Source organism: Silurus meridionalis, chromosome 11 (assembly GCF_014805685.1).
Source record: "Silurus meridionalis isolate SWU-2019-XX chromosome 11, ASM1480568v1, whole genome shotgun sequence".
NCBI lineage: Eukaryota > Metazoa > Chordata > Actinopteri > Siluriformes > Siluridae > Silurus > Silurus meridionalis.
The window spans coordinates 7144623-7167530 of record NC_060894.1 but is presented as its reverse complement, the minus strand read 5'-3'; the positions used below and the strand labels follow the sequence as shown (position 1 = coordinate 7167530).

At 35.7% G+C, this 22908-nt stretch overlaps 2 protein-coding genes across 6 annotated transcripts in view; one reads left to right on the top strand and one right to left on the bottom strand.

Annotated features, from left to right (window-relative positions):
- Positions 1-11590, top strand: part of samsn1b (SAM domain, SH3 domain and nuclear localisation signals 1b) — a 19029-nt gene extending 7439 nt beyond the window's left edge. For 3 of the 4 annotated variants that reach the window (XM_046860987.1, XM_046860988.1, XM_046860989.1), the window contains 7 exons: positions 58-129; positions 267-401; positions 1233-1368; positions 4387-4538; positions 5161-5367; positions 6856-7021; positions 8972-10934. In XM_046860987.1, coding sequence (XP_046716943.1) covers positions 58-129; positions 267-401; positions 1233-1368; positions 4387-4538; positions 5161-5367; positions 6856-7021; positions 8972-9168 — 1065 coding nt within the window. In that variant the 3' untranslated portion in view covers positions 9169-10934. Of the gene's footprint in view, positions 1-57; positions 130-266; positions 402-1232; positions 1369-4386; positions 4539-5160; positions 5368-6855; positions 7022-8971; positions 10935-11388 lie in introns of those variants that run through there. The other variant, XR_006927307.1, reaches the window with a different exon arrangement.
- Positions 10462-22908, bottom strand: part of gdpd5a (glycerophosphodiester phosphodiesterase domain containing 5a) — a 27995-nt gene continuing 15548 nt past the window's right edge. The window contains exons 3-17 of one of the 2 annotated variants that reach the window (XM_046860985.1): positions 22396-22499; positions 22066-22159; positions 20122-20181; positions 19650-19748; positions 19418-19511; positions 19186-19331; positions 17990-18072; positions 17209-17359; positions 16847-17068; positions 15970-16127; positions 12804-12951; positions 12392-12474; positions 12146-12160; positions 11410-11522; positions 10462-11152 (exon numbers count right to left, since the gene is read on the bottom strand). In XM_046860985.1, coding sequence (XP_046716941.1) covers positions 11061-11152; positions 11410-11522; positions 12146-12160; positions 12392-12474; positions 12804-12951; positions 15970-16127; positions 16847-17068; positions 17209-17359; positions 17990-18072; positions 19186-19331; positions 19418-19511; positions 19650-19748; positions 20122-20181; positions 22066-22159; positions 22396-22499 — 1662 coding nt within the window. In that variant the 3' untranslated portion in view covers positions 10462-11060. The remainder of the gene's footprint in view (positions 11153-11409; positions 11523-12145; positions 12161-12391; positions 12475-12803; positions 12952-15969; positions 16128-16846; positions 17069-17208; positions 17360-17989; positions 18073-19185; positions 19332-19417; positions 19512-19649; positions 19749-20121; positions 20182-22065; positions 22160-22395; positions 22500-22908) is intronic. The other variant, XM_046860986.1, reaches the window with a different exon arrangement.

The window sequence follows — 22908 nt, the reverse complement described above, 5'->3', positions numbered from 1 at the left end:
TTCACAAATAATCTATACTCATGCAACAGTCTTACATTTCACCTCTGTCTTTATCAGCGCTCTTACAGCTTTGGTAGGTTCGATTCACCCAAAAATCAGTCCAAGCAGGAGGAACATGAAAGCACTTCGGTAAATCTGCATTGCTGACTGTATCAATAAAGTTGTAAAGAAATAATAATCATGTACATTATGAAACCTGTCGTTGTGCAGTTTTGCAGTTTATACCAGCATGTGTACCTTTCATGCTTTTACACTTTTTTATACAGAAACAGGGTGCTGATGGCGAATCACCCGAGGTAGATCATATCAAAGGGGGGTTAGGAAAGAAGATGAAAGCAATCTCAATGACCATGCGCAAAAAGATGGGAAAGAAGTATGTAAAGGAACTGTCAGAGGAAATGGTAAGCGCTGAAGGTGAAAATAAACGGATGTTTTTTTTTTTTTTTCTGCAGCGTCTGCGTTTTTTTGCCACGTTTCATGTAAACCTATCGCTGGAAAGCATCTCAACTTTCTAACCACTGAAAAAACAAGTACAAATGTTACAGATCAAGAAGCATAGTAAGGGCATTTTGATATTTGTTTAAATAACATGTAATGTAAAGAATCAAATGGCTGGTAACACAACTATTTACTAAAACCAGCAACTTAGAAACAAGAAATAAAATACCTGATGGTGTGCTGTTACAGGAAAATAATCAATAACAAGGTTGTGTGCCACAGTTTCCTTGCTGCAGTTGATCCTTTTTTTTTAATCAAAAGTTGTCCGGGAGTGTTTTATACCTTAGTTGATGATTACAATGTAAATTTGATTAATACATGACACATACTGCATTTAATGTAGTGGAACATCCACTAAACAAGCATGTTATTACATACATCAACTGAAAACAATCCTTCAGGATTAACCATCTTGTGCTTATGTGTAGATTATTACAACAAAAATGCAACATGTTACCAAGAAAAAGCAAAACCGCAAACTATTCTCCATTGTGGAGGATTTTCTGTGCTAGATGCATTTTTATTTCTGAGCACTGTGACAAAATGCTTACACTTCAAAAAAATCTGCCAAAACCCATCTACTTACAGTGAAACATCTGTTATAAAGAAGTGAATGCTTTGATATAAGCTGCAGGAAAATAAATATATTAGTCAATTAATCATATTTAAAAATATATTTCTATACTGAGAATTGAATTGTAAGCTGAATGGACATTTTGGCATCTTTTGCACAGGGGGAAGGTGTGGATGGAGACCAGGAAGCTAAACAAGTAGCTAATGCAAATGAAGCTCAAGTCAAAGGGTGTACAAAGACGAGTAACTCAGTGGAAAGTCTCTTCAGTCTCCACAGCAGCCAAAGCTCCTCCAGTAGTAAGCTTCACACATAGATATTACACCTCATTTGCCTTTTATAGTCCTATATTTTTCAGTAATGTGGGATTTATTTACCACAATGTGGTGTAGACGGAACGAGGTGTATGTCACAAAACTAGGCAGTGTGGTTTAATGTGCAGGCCAGGTTGACTAGGAAATGAACTAATTTTTGTGAAAAATAGTAAACAAATTTATAATTAATAATTCATCCGAATCATTTATGTCAGATAAGATAAAGATAAACAATTTCCTGATCCTGAAAAATCCTGATAAAATGGGTGGAAAAGTTTGTATAGCTTTATTTGGTTTGAATGATGTTCCTTAATAGCACAAATTAATGAGTGGCTTTGTACATTTAATTATTTGCATTTTTGTTCTTGGGTGTGATGTAAAGTATCTAATTTAGCCTATATGTACACCAGTCTTCAGTCTTCTGTATATCTTCTGCAACAAATTCTATTCAAAACAAGAAAACAAGTGACTGTTGATTATACTGCTTGTACATATGCCCTGTTTAAAAGAATAGGAAGCAATAAGACATAACTTTCGAATTGCTAAGTTGTAGCTTAATGCTAATAAGTTGCAAACATTAGGCCTCAAGACGCAAGATAAGATAAGATAGAACTGTCTTAATCATGAAAGGAAATTATCTTGCAGGAAACTGCTTCAGATAAATATAGATGAAAAATAAATAAAATATTAAATATAGAAACACAGTATCACACAAAAGCTAACTGCCACCTACGATAATGGCTGTATGTTGAGTTATTTTCAGAGGACAGTTATTCTATAGTGCTACTGCTACCACTTTTGTAAGATGATATATATATATATATATATATATATATATATATATATATATATATATATATATATATATATATATATATATATATATACAGTACAGACCAAAAGTTTGGACACACCTTCTCATTTAAAGAGTTTTCTTTATTTTCATGACTATAAAATTGTAGAGTCACACTGAAGGCATCAAAACTATGAATTAACACATGTGGAATTATATACATAACAAAAAAGTGTGAAACAACTGAAAATATGTCATATTGTAGGTTCTTCAAAGTAGCTACCTTTTGCTTAGATTACTGCTTTGCACACTCTTGGCATTCTCTTGATGGCTACTTTGAAGAACCTACAATATGACATATTTTCAGTTCACTTTTTTGTTATGTATATAATTCCACATGTGTTAATTCATAGTTTTGATGCCTTCAGTGTGACTCTACAATTTTTATAGTCATGAAAATAAAGAAAACTCTTTGAATGAGCAGGTGTGTCCAAACTTTTGGTCTGTACTGTATATATAATATATATAAACTTTTGGTTTGTACTGTATATATAATATATATACAGTACAGACCAAAAGTTTGGACACACAAGGTGTGTCCAAACTTTTGGTCTGTACTATATATATATATATATATATATATATATATATATATATATATATATATATATATATATATAATGATGAAATAATAACATTTATTAATAACAATGCAATTATTAATTATCAGTGGCGGGCCGTGAATTTGTTACCTTGGCCTTCAGTAGGGATTTACCCAACTTAATCCATCTCTTAATACCACCACTATCAAGTTGCAATTATAGAAACCATCAATACTATACATAAGTGCATTATAACAATGTGTAGCATTACAGAGAAAGAGGCATTTCACATATGGATGGTGAGTACCATTTTACTAAAGCAAGAAACCCAGTTAAGACTCCAAACCTCTACACTAAAAACTCACTGCTGTGCCACCTACATCATCTGGAGCAGTTCAAAATCAATATTTGTCTAAAAACATGACAAAAACATAATTTCTATAAAATACAACCTACTCACAAGAGATGCATACTCATAATTTGCACCGCTCCTCAGAGTCTGTAATCCAGTGATACTGTTTGTATTCACTGGTATTAAAGTGGAGAACAAACCCTTTCCCAGGCTGAGATAAGCTAGCTAGCTTCGGGTTTGGCCGACCTCTCCTCACAATGTCTAGCTTTTCTTCAAAATGTTTTTTAAGTATGTCTGAGACCAAATCAATTTCTCTTCCTCCGTAGGCATAAAAAAAGTCTAACTCAGATGTATTAATGTGTGCAGAGCGCTACACACGTGTTTTGCCAGTCAAACTTGGCTGTAACAGTTTCTCTCTGACCAACCAATCAGAGGACGAAAAAATGCTGACGCTATTCAGGGCCAGCTAGCCTCCCTGTGAGGCAAATATGAAATCTGATTGGTTAAAGAAACAGAGGTATTTATTAAGGAGATTATGGTAAAAAGCCAGCAGAACAGACTTTGAAGGCCCTGGGCAGATTAGATTGACATGGCAGCACATAGAGGCTGAAATCTGATTGGACAAAAAATCTTACATCCACATACACGATACAAGAGAAATGCTACAAAATGAAGAGAATAAACTGTTGGGAATAAATTAATACAATTTCATGGAACAAATATTGGAATTTAGGTTGTAAATGTAGGTGAGTGCTTCTAAAAGTGTTTAGGCCAGCAGAGAAGGCTTTGCTGGCCCTGACCGCCCGCCACTGTTAATTATAAAATGAAGTAAATGTTAATACAGTACAGTACTGTATACATAAAATAGCATTTTTGGGGTGGCGTCTGTTAATTGCGGTTTTTCGCATATATATATATATATATATATATATATATATATATATATATATATATATATATATATATATATATATATATATAGTATCTCACAAAAGTGGAAGCAGTAGAAACAGGATGTAATATTGCACATGGTATATTGCACATGGTATTATATTAACATACATTGTAATTATTGTGGAATTATGGTGATGCATATAATCGTTCAGTAAAACTGTCAGTGTTTATTGTGTCAGCTCTGCTCACTACTGAAAGGGGGGAGCTGTTTTTGCTCAATCGCTTAGCTTTATGCTTCGATTCAATACTGCTCCCAAAAGCATTTGCTCTTTTATGTATTGCTTGATTTTGCTGGTTTTTAGATGGCATCACCAGTGGATCAGAAGGCTTTTGTAACATAGAGAGTCTGAAGCTGGAGGAGGAAGTCCCAGACAACATCCAGTTCTGTGGCAAAGCGAAAGTTCATACCGATTTCATCCCGAGCCCCTACGACACAGAATCCCTTAAACTCAAGGTAGGCAGATCAATGATATACTCTAGTGACTGTTATTCACTGTATTAACTCTATTCCCGTGGCCAGGGGTGATTATAGCAACACAGTTCATTCATTTTAAATATCTCTTATATCACATACATAATGTAAGCAATATAATGATACTTTAGACCAGAGATGACCAAACCAGGGCTTGTAGGTCAACATTGGCCCATGGTTACCTGTGATTTGACCTGCTATCCCATATGCAAGAAGAGGAAAAAGGGAAAAAATGTCATTTGGAAAAACTTCAAAAATAAGAACCGGCTTCATGTCTCATTAGAGGTCACAGAATAGCTGTATTAGGCATCAAACTCTATTGTACAATAAATGTTGATTGGATTCTTATTATACCATATGTTTTAGTGAACTAGACCTAAATGAGAGGAACCATGGAAACTTACATTTTAATATAATGTTTGGTATAATGCAACATTCATAGCAAAAGGTTTCGTATGGTACCTCTGCTTTAGACTGTCCTATTAGATTGTAAACTGTCATTTGAAAAAGAAAAAAAAATTGCTTGTGACAGTGATATCAATTCAGTCTAGACCAAAAAATAAACATTATGTCTTTACAACTTCTTAATTTTCTGTTGTCTCAGGCCGGAGACATGATCGACATCATCAGTAAGTCTCCCAATGGCATCTGGACAGGCATGCTGAACAGCAAAGTGGGCAGCTTTAAGTTTATCTATGTGGATGTCCTCCCTGAGGAGCGTGTTCCAGTGTACAGGATGGAAAATCATCGGAGAAGCAGAAGACCTCGACCCAAAACGCTCCAGGAATTCCTCGAGAGACTAAACTTGGAGGTGGTGCTTTATGACTGTATTCTAATCTCTGATGTGTGATACAAGGAAATCGGGACAATACAAACACTTCTCCTTTAGGAACTAATAATTGCAACAGAGGTACCTTTGAAAAATCCAGATATGCATTTAGATACCTTAGAAACAGGAGGTGAGAAAAGAAATACATAAGGAAGGTCTGGTTCCACTCAAGGGACCCAAAGTGTTCATTAGAGTATACAGATAAAGGAGAACAATGGTACAAGGTGTATTGAAAGAAAGTGTACACATATGAAGAGATTGACTCCTGAGATGAGCAACAGGACAGTCTTAATGTTTACAACTGCAGTTCTGAGGTGCAAATGTACAGTATCTAGGTGACATTATGCACTGATACAAAGTTTACAGTTGGGTGTCAGGTCTCAACCCTGCTGCATTTGCTCCAGTCCTGTTTGTTTTTGTACTTGTGTACTCTCCATTTCAGCTGAAGCTTGAGGGTGCCATTTTTTACACACAGTTTCGAATCAGTTATAATAATTTAAATCAAGTCACATTCATCCAGATGTGCAGCCTCATGAACTGGTTCAGCAAGCCAAAGCAATTGGTGAATAACAGATTTTTCTTATCTAGAAAGTTTATCAATGTGCGTAGCTGCTGCCGTCATACGTTTTATCTTCCTAACAGTGTAATGAGTCTCTTCTTGAGATAACCTTTAGAACTTTACGCTTCATTTATTACACAATTCTTTGGAAATGTGTAAATGAGCAGTCAATCTTTGAATCACCGGTTATTTCTTAATATGAAATAATGAGGTATCCTGCAGCAAGGCAACAATTATAGAGCAAAATAAGGAGGAAAATGAACAGAAAAAAAAGGTTAGGAAGAAATTTTATCCTGACTCAGTATCTTGACCTTATGTGAAGAAGGTGTGTGACTGTTAAGAAGTTTCAGGCTATGAAAGTTCTTGTGTTGAATGCAAAAATTGGTCTTATTAGAGAATGTCTAGAGCATACATGGAAATTAAAAAAAAAATGTATTCTTTTCACTATAAATTATGGACATGATTTGAGCAATTTTTTAAGACTATTTTTAGACTAATTTTTTAGCATGTGAAAGTGAACAATCTACATGTGTTGCCAAAATAAATTTTTCCACTTCACTATATATTTTTTTTGCAGATAAAAAAAGTTTTTTATGCAAAAATTCAAAAAACCCAAAATCAGTTCATCTGTGGTTTTAAAACCAACAACCAGTAGAAAACATTTTCAGGTATGCAATGATGTGAAATCCTAAGCAGAAAATTAACATTTTGATAAACATGTCTGAGCTTTCACTCAGCTTATCAGCGATAATCAAGATAAATGCTTAAAAACATCATTAATAAGGGAAACTGCGCTTCACCGGGGTTTCAGCATCAGATCACAGTGTGTGATAATGGGTGTCAAAAACGTAAAACTTGTCTGATGTGATGTGACCTAATAAAATATGCAATCTCTTCTGTCCATCTTTCAGGGGGAGTGCCTGCAGGAGTTTGTGTCATCCCTGTTACTAAACGGTTATCAGACGGTAGAAGATCTGAAGGATCTGAAAGAGCAGCACCTGATTGAGCTGAACATGACCGATCCCGAACACAGACACAGACTGCTGGCAGCAACTGAGTGTTTACATTATGCAGAGTGTGAGTGACACAAACAAACACAAACATACACACAGTTAGCTCAATAAACAGCACACACTTTAAGTCTGAAAAACAACAACAACAAAAAATCTGTTTTTGACTGCAATACTTTATGTTCTTCTATTTCTGTGCTAAATGTTAGCATCAAGCTACAGTCACCTTTTCACAGACAAGCTAACTAAAAAACAGAAATGGTTAAGATAACTTCTTTAAAAAAATAATAATAAAATAAAATAATATGAGATGAGGAAATGACATGCTGTACAATGGAACAAGTGCTAGCTGCATTAGCTAAAGGCAAAAGTCACAAAGCTAAAATAATAAATAATAATAAAATTAACAGCAGCAACACCTTAGCTAGCCTACTATAATAAACTAAACTACACTATACTTACACTATGCTACATTAAGTGTTTTTATTTGTATACTAAACTCACTACACAGACAGCACACTGTACTACACTACATTATGCTACACAAGGGTAATTATTGTGTTATGCTAATAGGGTAATGTGGACCAATGTTAGTCCAACTGCAGTGTAATTATGGTGTAGGGGTTTATGCATTATGAGATGTGTGTTCACTGTACTGTACTGTACTGTACTGTACTACAATGCAGTGTAATGTAGTATGTATGTAGTGTAGCAAAATGTAGAGTAATGCAGCATAGTGTAGTGAAGCGTATTGTATAGTACACTCAGTGTAGCATAGTGTTGTGTAGTAGAGTGTACACTATATATAAAATTGTATATTTATAGTAGTAACACACATCTCATAATGCATAAACCCCTACAACATAATTACACTGTAATTAAGCTAATACACAATATTTACATTACCCAATTAACAAAACCCACAATAATTACCCTTAATTAAGCCTACACTATAAATTGCTATACAACAAATTAGCATAGCTAGCATGGTACAGTAGCTGAGGAGTTATTTTCTAACCCTTTCACATCAAGTCTACGCTTTAAAATGTAGAAATTATTTATGCACTTGTAACTCTGTGTGAACATTGCTCCTCCATGTGAAAAAAACCCCCAAACCATTCTCTGAGGGACGTAGCCACAGTGTAACCCATCGGATATCCAGCTAATTAATCACAATAAGTTCTATTGTGTAAATGCAGCTGATAAGCGGTTTAAAGTTAGCATACTAACAGAAATCCACCTTATAATTATAGTTTAAACCTATAGTAGATCATATTTTATTTGAGGTTCTATATAGGTGAAGAAGAAGAGTATGAAGGTAAAGAGAATAAGCAGGTTATGATGCAAGGCTTCAGCTAGTTACAGGAAATGAGTGCAGTGGTGACTTTGTGGTTTCGTTCTTTGACACAGCCCAACCCTAAACGTGTTACAAAACTAGCATTTTATTCCAAAACATGCTGCGTGCGGACAAAAAGTCTGCTGTCTATTTAAATTAGTACTTTCAAAAAGAAAGGGTCAGCAAACGGTACATTTCAGAAATAATCTCACCTGGAAATGTAGATGTAGTGTACCAAAAGGCACACCTGACCTACTATATCAACACCCCTTTAAAGGCCCTAAACCTCTCGTTACAGTAATGAGCAATAAAAGGTCATCTCTCTCTCGCTCTCTCTCTCTCTACAAAGCATGGAATAGCTTTTCTCTTTGGTGTCTTTAAATGTTTAAGACTTAAATGTGCATACAGATTTTTACACAAAAAATAGTCACTTTTGGTCCATAGGCATCAGTGGCTTCCAACAACTAATGAGTCATTTAAAGATTGTTATAAACACAGACATATTTCAGATTTTAAACATTTTATTCATTAGTATGATGAGATATCGTAGGGTAAGTGAATTTTCCTCATCAATGATGTCTTAATATTCAACCCAGTTTGTGCTGCTACTATCCCAGTAACAAGGAGTTATTAGTACTCAAGATGAAATTCTGAAACCCTTCCTGTTTTTGTTTTTTTTAGCTAACAGTCAGAGAGAAAGAGAAGGAGAAGAAGTGCCCAAGTCTCAGAGCGAGACGGTGAAAGCTGAGCCGAATGACGGTGAAAGTAGTCCCAGAGACTCTGGCTGCTACATCGCCTCGGACTGCTCCGACAACAGCAAAGAGGACGCAGAGAACCACCATTCTGTGCCTCTGTCCTCATCACAAGCTGAGGTCTAACCACAGTGTGCTCCTGCACCTGGAGAATCTGACCTACTTCTAACAAACACCACAGTCCTCATGCAAATGGGTCAGTGAATAATCTGTGTTTAATGTCAGAACACATCTTTGGTTGTTTTTAAAGTGAATCTGGAGACTTATTTCCTTTTTAAGATGTCAGTCAATTGTGCCATTATACATAGAAATTTGAAAAAAATCATCTGAAATCCATATATACCTATGTGTACGTGTATGTGTGTGTACGTGTGTGTTATATTCATATAGATCATTCTTTTCAATAGTCTGTGACCGTTTATCATAAAGAACAAAAGCACTGTAAATATAATGTAAAAATGTAAATAATATATTATGTAGTGAATGGATGAATAAACTTCCCATAGTGATGTTATATTTTTTTAGCCTTGAACACACCATGATTTCATTCGTATTTTTTTACAAAGTTAAAAAAAAAAAAAGTTACTGTGGAATGGATCAATGATGCTGCTTCTTTCATTTTCAACAAATTGCACACTGCAGTTTTAATCTTAGTCTCACTGACTCCATTCCACACTAAAGAGTGTGTGTGCTATGTAAATAATTTTAAATAAACCTGACATACTGTATGTTCCATATTTTTTTATTTATTTTAGGTTGGTTTCTTTAAAAAAATCACTTGGATAAAGGAAACACGACTGAGTTTAGGATTTGGCAGTGTCTTTTTTTTTTTTGTAAAAGTAATTTTTCTTGTTAAATAAACAAAATAGCAGGAGGATTCCGTCAGTAAAATAATAATAATAATGATATAATCCTCTCTCTCATATATTCACAATGGATCTTCCCCTCAGTATAGCATTTTGCATTTGAAGACTAAATAAAGATCTATTCCTGCTATTCACGAGCACCAGATTAAAGGTACGGTCACAGATATAAAAATGAATAAATTAAAAAAATAAAATAATGATCAGATGAATCAAAGGATCTGTACATTTATGTCATTTACAAACTGTAACTAAGACTGAGTACTGAGGAACTTCTAGACAATTGTGCTCTAGTTTGTGAACAGATGACTGGCACTGTGAAAGATCTGTTATGTGCAATCAGGTATTTGTTCAGAAAAACAACGACCCCCCAATTCGGAACAAAATCCGATTGCTGAAACTGTTTTCCTTTCAATGAATACAGCGAAAAACATAACTGTTAAGTTTATATATCGGCTCAATGTGAATTCATGTTCATTACTCAGTTTCAGTGAAGCCCCTACACGACATCAGATTCATCTAATGAGAGCATTAAATTGTAGAGGACACCGCAGTCTAACTTTATTGACCTTTATTTTCTCCAATGACTTGTCTTTATTGACTTCTATAAATAAAGAATATTAAATTCTGTGCTTCATAGAGGCATTTCATTCCATACCTCAATACTTCAACCACTGCAGTGTAGACGGCACAAAATACTATAGTAGATGTAGATAAAATATATATATATATAAAAAAAAAACACCTACTCCATTATACAAATAATCCTTCAATCCTTCCTCCAAATGTCACAGATCTGAGTCATTGATTGATTTGCAGGAAAATGAGAAACAATAAGCCACTCACTGACTAGTCCACAAGATGAAACTGTACACACTACTGCTGCAGCAACATTTCATCTTATATACACTTTAATACAGCGCATAAGGCATTGGCGTGAAGGTCCTTTATATAAATATGCAAATCTATTCAAATCCAATCACGCAGAGCTGTGCAAGTCCACAAGTTCCACTCGCATAAAGATGAAGGGGAAAAAAAACAGAAGATAAATCAAAGATGCCTTTCGGATTTCAGATATTCAGTCAAAAAATTCCTTTTTTCCAGAGACCAGGCAAAATGTTTAAGTGAAAGGAGGAAATCCAAATGACATCCGGCTCAGCGGGAAATGGTGTCGCGTGTATATCCTTCGTATCCATGCTCCATGTAGAGGGGAAGCTCGTCTGTGCTGCTGACTCCATTGTTTATTTCTATAAAAAAAATCAGTTAAGCGTTATGAGGAAAAAAATGGTGTATCAGAAGTACAGTAGCATCATAAGAGCATCGTTGTTAGAAGTGATAATTGTTAGGATTTTTAAAAGTTATGAAACAGAGCAGAGAAACGAGTATGAATAAACACACAATTATTTTACACTTTCAAATCCATCTAAAAATAAATGATTCCTAGGGTCTGGTTCATTTTCGTGTTTGTCTGTTATTCATTCAGGTGTGTGTTCATGTCTCTCACCTGAGAAGATGAGTTTCTCCTTCATGATGTTGATGTCTCGACTGGATCTGCGCACCACAGCACTGAGCATGATCTGCTCCGGGTTGTAGCTGCACATCCTGCTAATCCTCCACCTGCAAAATATGCAGTTCTCGTTTTCAACACTGTATTTAATATGGTATATTAAATACTGGTGTTTTTCCTCTGTGCCTTATTATTCAGCCTTTAGTTTGGTTTTGACATTTTTCATTTCATACATATTGTTCTGAAAACTACAGGCTTTACTGAATTTAAATATATTTCTCTTTTATATATAAAGCACATCCGGATGAAGCGTTAAATGGTAAAACCTTTAAGTGAAAAAACAACAACAACAAAAAAGCATAAATTGTGGTTTAATATATAAATCAATAAAATTAAATAGAAAATAAAACAATAACTACATTCATCTTTATATACACATTTATTCATAGCTTTTGATAATTTTTTTATTTTTTACATGTTTTGTTAAGGAAATAAATGTTCTCTTAAAAGGCAATAGTTCATGGACAAATTATAAGCAAAAATAAGCACAGGCTAATAAAAAAAAAAAAAGTATAAAATTAAAAAAAAAGTTTGAGGTCCGAGGTTGTGTTGAGCAGTGGGCAGCGGTACAAATATGACAAAAAATATATACACAAAGTAAACATTGCGATGAAACTAAAGAAGCTACAGATTAAGGCAAAGCTTTCCAGCTGCTGGTGTAATCCTGCTTTACCTGAAGAAGTGATAGCTGAGATATTTGCAGAAAGCAGTACAGCGAAGAGGCATGCAGCGAAGAAGGAGGACAGGAATGGGGAGAGAGAAAAAGAATAACAGAAGGAATGAAAAGAACAATGGCATCAGTTCAGAAGCAGCGAGCAAACAGACAGCTTAATGTGTGAGTAAATGTGTGGGTGTGTCTGTAGGTGCAATGAAGAGGTCATTAAAACGTGTACCATTCATATTTCAGAAATATACTCACCTCTGAAATATAAACATTCCGATGACGACTGCTGCAGATATGAGATCAGCCATGATCCATATTAAGCAGTACTCATCTGGACTCTGGAGGGGAAAAAAGACCAAGTTATTAATGCCGTTCTCCACTAGATGGCAATCTAACTGTAAAAATCGTTCAAGGAGACAAAGATGAGACAGAAATAGAAATAAAAGCCAAACATTGCAGCCAACTTACATTAACAAATTATAGTATGACTTGCAATTTATTAACCTGTTAATGTTAACAGTTTATTAAACTATTAATGTCACAAATTGCCCCATTACACTTGTCTGGAGCATCTGTAATAGCTCAGGATGAAATGGCTCATTTGCATTGGTATTCCAAAGAGCCAATAATACTGTGATGATGATTAGAAAAATGATCCATCGCTCACCATTAACCAGATGGGCTGAGGCACTTTGCGGAGGATGTGAGGCGCGTCGGACGAGACCGACTGAACACCACTGCACCACAGGACGGAGTAAAGCCACGGCTCGTTCACAGGGTACACGTTCACGCTCATGTTGTTGCCTCTGAAGCGTCTGCTTGTACACATGGAAACACACAGATGTACAAATTTACAGCTTCGAATAAATGAAATATAATTTAAATGTGTATTAAGAAAGTTGGGTGCCTGGGTCTGTGAAACTCCAGCCTGAGGAGCCCATATTGTGTAGGAGGCATCACCAAACACAAACACAACAAGCATTTCAGACCATAATTCTCAATGACTTAATAAACTGTTTCTATCATGCTCTATATGTCTTCTAGTTTATTTGTGCATGTAAAGAATTAAAGTTCTGGACTATTGGACCAAGGGGCTCTTTAATTTTAAATGTAAAAAGATTTACACCGACCAGGCATAACTTTATGGCCACTAATCAGGCATTAAATTATGACCACCTGCCTAATATTGTGTTGGTCCCCCTTTTGCTTAAAGACGTTAACAGCATTAACTTCTTCAGCAATTAGAGCTACAGAAGCTCCTCTGTTGAATCAGACCACACTGGCCAGCCTTCGCTCTACACTTGCATCAATGAGCCTCAGCCACCCATGTCCCTGTTGCCGGTTCACCACTGTTCCTTTCTTGGAACACTTTTGATAGATATGAACCACTGCAGACTGGGAACATCCCACAAGAGCTGCAGTTTTGGAGATGATCTGACACAGTCGTCTAGCAGTCACAATTTAGCCCTTGTCAAACTCACGCAAATCTTTACGTTTGCCCATTTTTCCTGCTTCTAACATGTCAACATTGAGGACAAAATTGTCACTTGCTGCATAATATATCTCACCCACCCACTTAATCCATTTATGAACAATTTTAATATTAGGCTCATTATTTGAATGTGTACAATAATAAGCTATTAAGCTGTTTTTTAGAGCTAGTAGATTTGCACTCATATAACAAGGTGTCATTACATTAGACATTAGAAATAAAAGGGGGCTTCTTATTGAGTTTTTTTATTATCATTGTCCCCCTGGGTATGCTTCTGAAACCCTGTGGGGTCCACTGTGTGAATCATGAAACTACGGAATACAGTAAGTATTTCTTGGGAAATCGAAAAAGCCGAAATATAATATCATGGAATGATCGATACAGTGGAAGGCAATCCAACGCCAATGTCAATGTGATGCAAATGTCAACTTGTAATGTCAAATGTGCTGCTATACATTGCAGTACTGAAAAGAAAACTTTACTAAATTGCAATGTCATGCCCCTATGTCGTGTCATTAATGTGATACAGTGCAATATCATACCGATACCAATGCACAGGAATAGAATAGTCCGTTATGCGGTCGTTAACGCAAGTTAAGGTCATGCTATCATTATTGTGCTGCAATGTCATGCCAGAATTACGAAATAATTTCAATGCAAATTGCAATTTCAAACTTTCCTCAATGTAAATTTGAGATATTTTTGATCCATTGTATTCAAATGCAAGAGCTTTCAAAAACAAATCTAATGCCACCATCATGACCATCATGTAACTAAAAAAATTTTTCTTTCCCTCGTGTAAATCTCATTATGGCATCTATAAAAGAAAAATTTCCTTGCCTCATTTCATAATCAGTAATGCTATATAAGCTGTGGCCACATGCGTCCATGAAAGCATCACCATGGAGATTGCATACATTTATTTATTTTTTGGTCAACCATAATTGGATGATCAAATAATCTACAACACATTTATTTCTTTTACCATTGTACAGATTTAGATTTCTGTGTTAGAGCTTTTTAATTACAATTATTTAATCACTGGACCTTTTTTGCTCTATGATTTGCCATGTAAGAGTAATATTTAGTTCAAAAATTTTTTTAAAGAATGTTATCACAAAGACTTTAACTAGTAAAATGGAAAGACCAATATTCAGGTTATTTCACGTAATACATGATAATAAAAAAAGAAAGCATTTGTTTGAGATCATCAGTACCATTGGCCGTTACCATTTTTTTATTCTAACATTATACATGTTTCCATCCAAGGAACGTTTATAAAAAAATTAAATAAAATAAAACATTGATATTTTTGGAAAGTCTAAACTTCAGGCACATTGTAAGATGAACATCAACTGAGGATCTTACAAACTTCCACTAAATGAGACAAACCAGATTCCTGAGACGTTGCACCACGAACATGAACATTTGTATTTCTTGCTCTAAAGTAAATACATTTCTGAATTCTAGGTACTAGTATGAAACCACTAAATCCTGTCATTAAGCATTAGTAATGTTTACATGGTGGTAGTGCAACAAGGCAATACACCTAATAAGTAAATACATTTAGCAGTCTTCCATCTACAGACTTGCACTATATGGACAAAAGTATTGGGACACCTGACTTTCCCAGTCATATGTGGTTCTTTTCCAAACTGTTATCACAAAGCTTAATGCACACAATTGTTTCGGTTGTCTTTAAATGCAAAAGCATGAAATTTTCCTTCACTTGAACTAGGAGACCCAAACCTGTCTCAGCATGACAATGCCCCTGAGCACAAAGCAAACTCTATGAAGATATGATTTGCATGGGTTGGAGTGGAAGATCTGCTGCTATAGAGCTCTGACCTCAACCTACTGAACATCTTTGGAATGCTGATTCAAAAAGTAAATACCATACTTATGACGGGTTTCTGCAAACTTTTGGCAATATAGTGTATGTGCTTATTAATTTTTTTTACTCTCTTTAACACATTCAGTCACATAAGAACACTTACATCCACCATCACCCTACTGAACATTACACTACACCAATAAACACTATAATCACTTTTTATAACTTCTGTACATATTGTACATTTATATAGCCCTCTTTCTCTACACATACTGTGCCTCACATACATCTGCACTTTACTAATATTTTATTTATATGTATGTATCAATATATATATATATATATATATATATATATATATATATATATATATATATATATATATTTATTTATTACATGCTGTACATATACTTATATATTTATATGCACTTGTCTGTCTGTCTGGTATTGTGTATACTTTCATATCTTTAAGCACTGATATGGAGAGTTAGAGTTCTGTAAAAGCACCTGATTTGTGGTTGCGTTACTTGGCTATAGTGCAAGCTCACTGTATGGATTCCCCGGTCTTCAAGCTCCTCTGCAGAAAGCTTCTCCTCCTCCAGTTGCTCCAGAAGAGGCACAATGGATCGCACCTCCTTTCTGTACCAGTCTGTGACCCACATCACCTACACACACACACACACACACACACACACACACACACACACACACACACACACACACACACACACACACACTTCTAACCACTGACTCACACTGCTAGACACACACCACCGTCTTGACACTAAAATGAACTCATCATCTACATTCCAAAAGTGTGTGTCAGCAGCATGTCCAAAACAAGCACCGGCATTATCTCTGCTTGATGCTATGCAGCAGGTGCCTCCAGTTTTAAACGGAAAACAGACTGGGACTTCGTGTTTTCTCAGATAAAAATGGCCTGGCCATTTACAGTAAACCGTGCTCTAATGGTGGTACAACAAACATGAGCGTCAATAGTTTTTTCCAAAATTCCACAAAATGAAGCCCAGCAGTTACACTCAACCGCAGTACTGGAGATTTGCTCTGAAAAGCTTTCTCTAATTAAACATAATTAAATACTTAAGACAGCATCGATCAGGCTTGGTATCAGGTTGACGTAACACTAATATATCTAACTAAAATTTAATTAAATAAGACCACCATATGTGTAAATACGCCTTAAATGGTATGTATTACTAAATTATACAATTAAATATAATCTATTATTGTATAATTGTCAACCAAATATCATCATAATGTATTTAATTATTTTGTACACATCAGATGTCTGTGTTCTTTAATAAAATGTATGCATGTATGCAAGTATCTAAGAATTATAATTATTATTAAAGTCACGTGTCACCTGTTCAGGCTGGATGCCTGAGCGCTGCACTGCCTTGAGGGTGTCGTCAATCCAGAGCTCGTGTCGTGGGTGTTGAGGTGGAGGTCTGCGCAGGCTCAACATCACGGAGCGGTTCGTTTTCACTGCCAGACGCAGCAGTTCCATCAGACTACACACCGTCTGATTGGCTGCTCGTCCTCGTTCCTTTACTGACATTAACTGGGATGTCCAGTATGGGTCGTCCTGAGGGACCAAAAACTGCGCTGATTAGAACAATTATTAGTTTTAAAACAATTAATGGTTCTAATCCTAATTATAAAGAGATCATAGTGGAAGCTAACCCTGCTTTGTGTGGGCGTGTGTGCGAGTGTGTGTGTGTGTACCCTGAGAAACCACAGGCCAGCGTTTAGAGAGCGTATCTCTGGCCAGGTGAAGAGTGAGGCATCTTCATGCTGCCGCTGAGGAAAGACCCGGGCCACGTCTGTGGTACGGCGCAGTGTACGATCACGCATCAGGAAGGCCACTCCATCTGCACTGAGTACAGATATGACAGCAACAGACTGTAATTTCAGTTTATTAACAGAGTATTTTTTTTACTGAAGCAGCCTTTTCACGAATACAATAAACCTTGTTTTGTCTATTTTTCATCTTCCTTTTCAATTAGGAAAATACTCATATTTCTGAAATGCAGCTTCAGCCTTCCATGCTTTCTGAAACATCATGATTCCTGCAGAACAACAAGAAGCCAGACCAAGAACTCATCCAGAAACTGTGTAGCTCTCATTCAGGAGCTTGTTTCTTGGTCTAAGGGGACATGTCTCACGCTACAGAAAATGTCTGACTCAGTGCAGTCCCTCATCAATACACAGAGCAATTCAGAAAGCTCCGAGTGTGTGATAGGGATTACTAATACAGACTGCACTTCATCAGCTGAGTCAATAACAAGCCTCTTGAGAGCTCCACAGCACCTGCTCGATATTGCCTCTGTGGCAGGAGTCACAATCAGGAACCATGTGGAGCAGACCAATCCAAAATGCAGGAGGTGTAATCACACTCTGAGCCGAATTCACTGACTCAGCCGAGTTGATTGGTTAGATGATTCAAGCTCTTTTTCTCTTAATCTTAGGTGTAAAGGTGTAAAGAGAATCGTGAGTGAACAGGTACCTGATGGTGACGTCAGCCTCAAAGCCGCTGACTCTCTGCTGCAAGCCTTTGTTGAAGGACATGATGGTGTTTTCTGGAGCGAGCTACAAAGCGAGAATGCAATGTTAAGAATATAAAAAGACAAAATCGTTAATGTACACTATTACATTTGTCAGATGCATTTATTTATTTTGTTTATCTTTTATATCCATTTTATTAATTTTTTAATTACATTTTATAATATAAAACAATTAGAATAATAATCAATCAGATTTTTTTTTAATATACTGTAATTTCATATAGAATCAGATTATTACTACATTTCAACCGCAAAATGATTTGCTGTCCACACATTTATATACCGAAGACTTTACATACATCTGATTTCTAGATAAAATTAAAGATACAACCTGAATTCCAGAAAGGTTGGGACATTTTTTTAATTTGAATAAAATGAAAACTAAAAGACTTTCAAGTCACATAAGCCAATATCTTATTCAATGTTTAAAAGGGAGAGATTTTACACTTTAATGCACAAAATTAGCTCATTTTAAATTTGATGCCTGCTACAGGTCTCAAAAATGTTGGCTCGGGGGCAACAAATGGCTGAAAAAAAAAACAGAAATTTTGAAAATATTCAGCTGGAAGAACATCTAGCAACTAATCAAGTTAACTGACATCAGGTCTGTAACCTTATTAGCTATAAAAGGGATGTCTTAGAGAGGCAGAGGCTCCCCAATCTGTAAACGAGTGTGTAAAAATATTGTGGAATACTTTTAAAACAATGTTCCTCATCGTCTAATTGCAAAGGTTTTGCAAATCTCATCATCTGCAGTACATAACACCATCAAAAGATTCTGAGAGACTGGAGAAATCTTAGTGCGTAAAGGACAAGGCCAAAAGAGCTTTGTTGGATGCCCGTGGTCTTCAAGCCCTCAGATGACACTGCATCACTCATCGAGTTGATTGTGTCATTGACATTAATAAATGGGCCCAGGAGAACTTCCAGGAGCCACTGTCGATAAACGAGTTTATTTTGTGCAGAAAAGTGTAAAATCTCTCAGTTTAAACATTTGTTATGTTATCTGTGTTCTAATGTGAATAAAATTTTGGCTCATGTGATTTGAAAGTTTTTTGTTTTCATTTTATTCTAATAAAAAAAAAAATGTCCCAACATTTCTGGAAATAGGGTTGTAAATAAATCTGTGTTTAATCACCATTGGAGCTCCTCGCCGGCCAAAGACGGCAGGCCGGGGCTTCAGGTTCAATGGGTCCATAATGCAGGGAGAGGAGATGGTGAGAGGAGTCAGATAGAGAGCCAGGAGAACACACACATACAGCAGGAGTAACAGCATCTGAAATCCTTCACACACACACACACACACGTAATTATTGTATAAGCGTAATTTTAGTGTTCAACTGCACAAACCACTACATTTGCACACTCACTCGTTCTTTCTCCACGCACAACCTGGCCTGCGACGATCCACCCCAATGCAGTCATGGCAGCCATTGCCCCAATGTGCAGGAAAGGTCCTGTTGCCTGAATGGAAACATAAAACCAACCACACTGAACATGGGAACCAAGTTGGGCATTGAATCTGTGGAAAAATATGGAGCATGACATCTGTACAGGTAGTACATTAATGAAAATGTACTGAGTGAGCCAATGTGTTCTGACCTGTAGCGATATGAGGATGATGTCCCATTCGTCCCTCCATATATCATCGATGGACACCACGCCTGTGATGGTAGTGAGCAGGACGGCCAGCACACCAATCTGCAATGTGTATATTTTTTCAAATGAACAGAGCTTCTGTAGTGAAGCTCAAAAACAGGGACCTCTTGATAGCCCTCATACTGAATTCAATGTGAACACAAAGTATGATGGGCTGTAATATTTCTGCAATTTTCAAATAGTATACTCTTACAAAATTAAAACAGTGGCTAAAGAATATTCTGAAGATTTTATTAAGATCCTGAGACAATATCAATGTTTTAAATAATGTTACCAATATACAAAAGAATCAGCACCCTAAAGTACTACTGGCCTGATTAATGCAAATCTTAAGCAGGTATTAAAATCAATACAAATAAAAAATCTATTGTTGTGAACACGGAAAAATTCAGGATGCATGGTCCACTGTGTTTACCTTATGAATCCAATAGAGGTTAAGCTGCTGCCCCAGTGCGATATGACAAAGGCCTAATAGCTGAAAACGGATCAGACAAGAGAGAAAAAAAAAAGTATAGTTTGTATTACATAACAAAAATGCCATATCCTGATAGACATGTGTACAATGCAAAATGTGTCACAATAATGTATATACATTTGCTACCAAACTGACAAACCGTAGCGTTGCATTAAACACGATAACTTTTGTCATTACTTTGATTTTATTGTCTAAAAAAATTATTTCAAGCTATTTAATTTATTAACAACATGGAAACCGGAACGACTCAATACTGAACATATAAAACCAAACATAAAATATCCGTTAACATCAGTGCAATCATAAGTCCTGAATTTGGACAGGATGCTCTCTTGCTTGGTGCGTTTAAACCCAAGGGATAATTACTGGCGAACATGAAACAGGGACGCAAATCAAACAAGTGACATGGTGCGTTAAGGTGCAGTGGCTAGTGGGAAAAATAGTCATTGTCTATTATTCTGACAGACCAATTATTTTTACATTACTGAATTCCCTTTAGTGCAGTGAAGTTAAGGGCAATATTTTATTTTAAAATCTTGGAACTCTATTAAATTATTGTAAGATGACATAAAAAGTAAAAGATCTTATTTTTATTAGTATATATATATATATATATATATATATATATATATATATATATATATATATATATATATATATATATATATATATATATATATATATATATATATATACCGTTAATATTAGTTTGAGTCAACATTTGCTGCAAAAACAGTGGAGTTCATATGTACCAGCAACACAAGTGTTTTTAGCCCTATTCTTTTTGGCAGATTTGCTCCAGGCTTCAGGTTGATTAGGTAATGCTTGTAGACTGCAATTTTCAAATAATGCAGAAGATTTTGAATAGAATTGATATCAGGACTGGGTCACTGTAGGGCATTTTGAGCCACTTGAGTGTTGCTTTAGCCTTGTGCTTAGGATCAAATTTCCTGCTGAAAGCTGAATTTCTCCCTCAAGCTTCAGGTTTTTTTTTTTTTTTAGACAGAGGCAGGTTCTTTTGCAGTATTTCACTATAATTTTTCTAGTCATTCTTCCTTTTATTTTAACTTTTGCATGATGCCTGGTGATTACTGATAAGAAGCATCCCCACAGCATGATGCTGCCACCACCATGATTCACTGTAGGGGTGGTGTGCAGTGAGGCATGTAAAGTGTTAATGTGCTTTCTGGTGGCAGCACTTTTTTTAATAATGGCTTCTTTCTTTCCAAACCTCCACACAGGCCAGCGTTTACAGTGCTCTTGATATGGTTGACTGCTGCACATTATGCCACATTCCACCCACTGAATTTTGAAACTCCTATGAAGTGATTGCTGACCTCTCTGTGACTTCTCTCACAAGTCTTCTTTTTAGATTGCTGTTTTTTTTTTCTTGGCAGTGCCTGGGTGGTATGGTGCAGCTTCCATTTCCTAATTATTAATCCAACTGTGCTCATTGAAATATCCAAAAATAAATTAGAAAAAATAAAATAAAATATTTTGTACCCTTTACCCTTCTACCTTATGCATATTTATTACTGTATCTATAACTATAATTTCTGTGAAATGCTCTTTATTTTTCTTTAAATTTACAGCCTGACCATAGATCTTTCAACAATACATTTTTTATGTAGAAAATGTGATAGCTTCAATGAAGCTTTTGTAATTCAGTAATGAAAGATAATTGCTTTTTTTATATAGAGAAAAAAAAACTGTACAATCTCTGAAAATTGTCATAAGGGAAATAACTGATGCTATTTATAATTACAGAACATCAGCTTATTACCCAGCTTTAATCAGGATACGCGTGCTTACAATAAAATACAATGAAACAATGACACTAGTGCATAAAAAGTGTGTGAGAGAAAGTGTGTGTTAAATGCTCACCATTAAAAATGCAGTGTAAGAGAATCCCACGAGAGTGGTGGTGAGAATGGGGACGGTGCCATCACTCCACTCTCCGGATCGGTTATACAACAACCTGTGAGAGAGAAGTGACTCAGTGTGATGGCCTCAAAAACACCACAACCTGAGACTAACCACCGCAATTACTAATTACATGCTTGGTTTGCATTAATTGACCTTCACAGCTACAACACGTCACATACGTGAACAGGCCAGGCCAAGAAAAGTACAAAACTATCAGTCATGCTTTATTTTCTGACACATTAAAAAAACTTTTTTTTAAAGCAAAGGTTAATATCTTGAGCATCTTACCAGTTAAATTCATTGTAGTCATTGTGAGCTTCCCACCAAAAGTAAGACCAGACGAGCAGGAGGAGAAATGAAGAGCACAGGATGAGAAACCAGGAGCATTCCCACTATCAAAGAGAAAAGAAACACAAGATGATTTGTATTTTTTTTCATCAGTGTGTTAATGATTTGGGTAAACGCTTATGAAGCATAAGAAGGCAGTTGTTCCTATTTTACCCTTATTTTATATTTGATTAGACATATAGTATAATAACATTATAACATTTATGGCAAAAGAATAAAACTGCAACATGACAGCATGCATTCAGTGTAAAGACTCACTTCACTATATGCAGGTTTATTTCAAATTTGCTAGCAGCATTGATGGAGATGCTCAGCTGCAAAGATGTGTAATTCTTCTTCTCAGTTGCCAAATTGTATGCCAAAAATACCCCCAAAATATTATTCAAACACAAACATACACTTTTTTTTTTTTTTTTTTTATTTAGATTTGAACTTATGTAGCTTCAGTCAGAT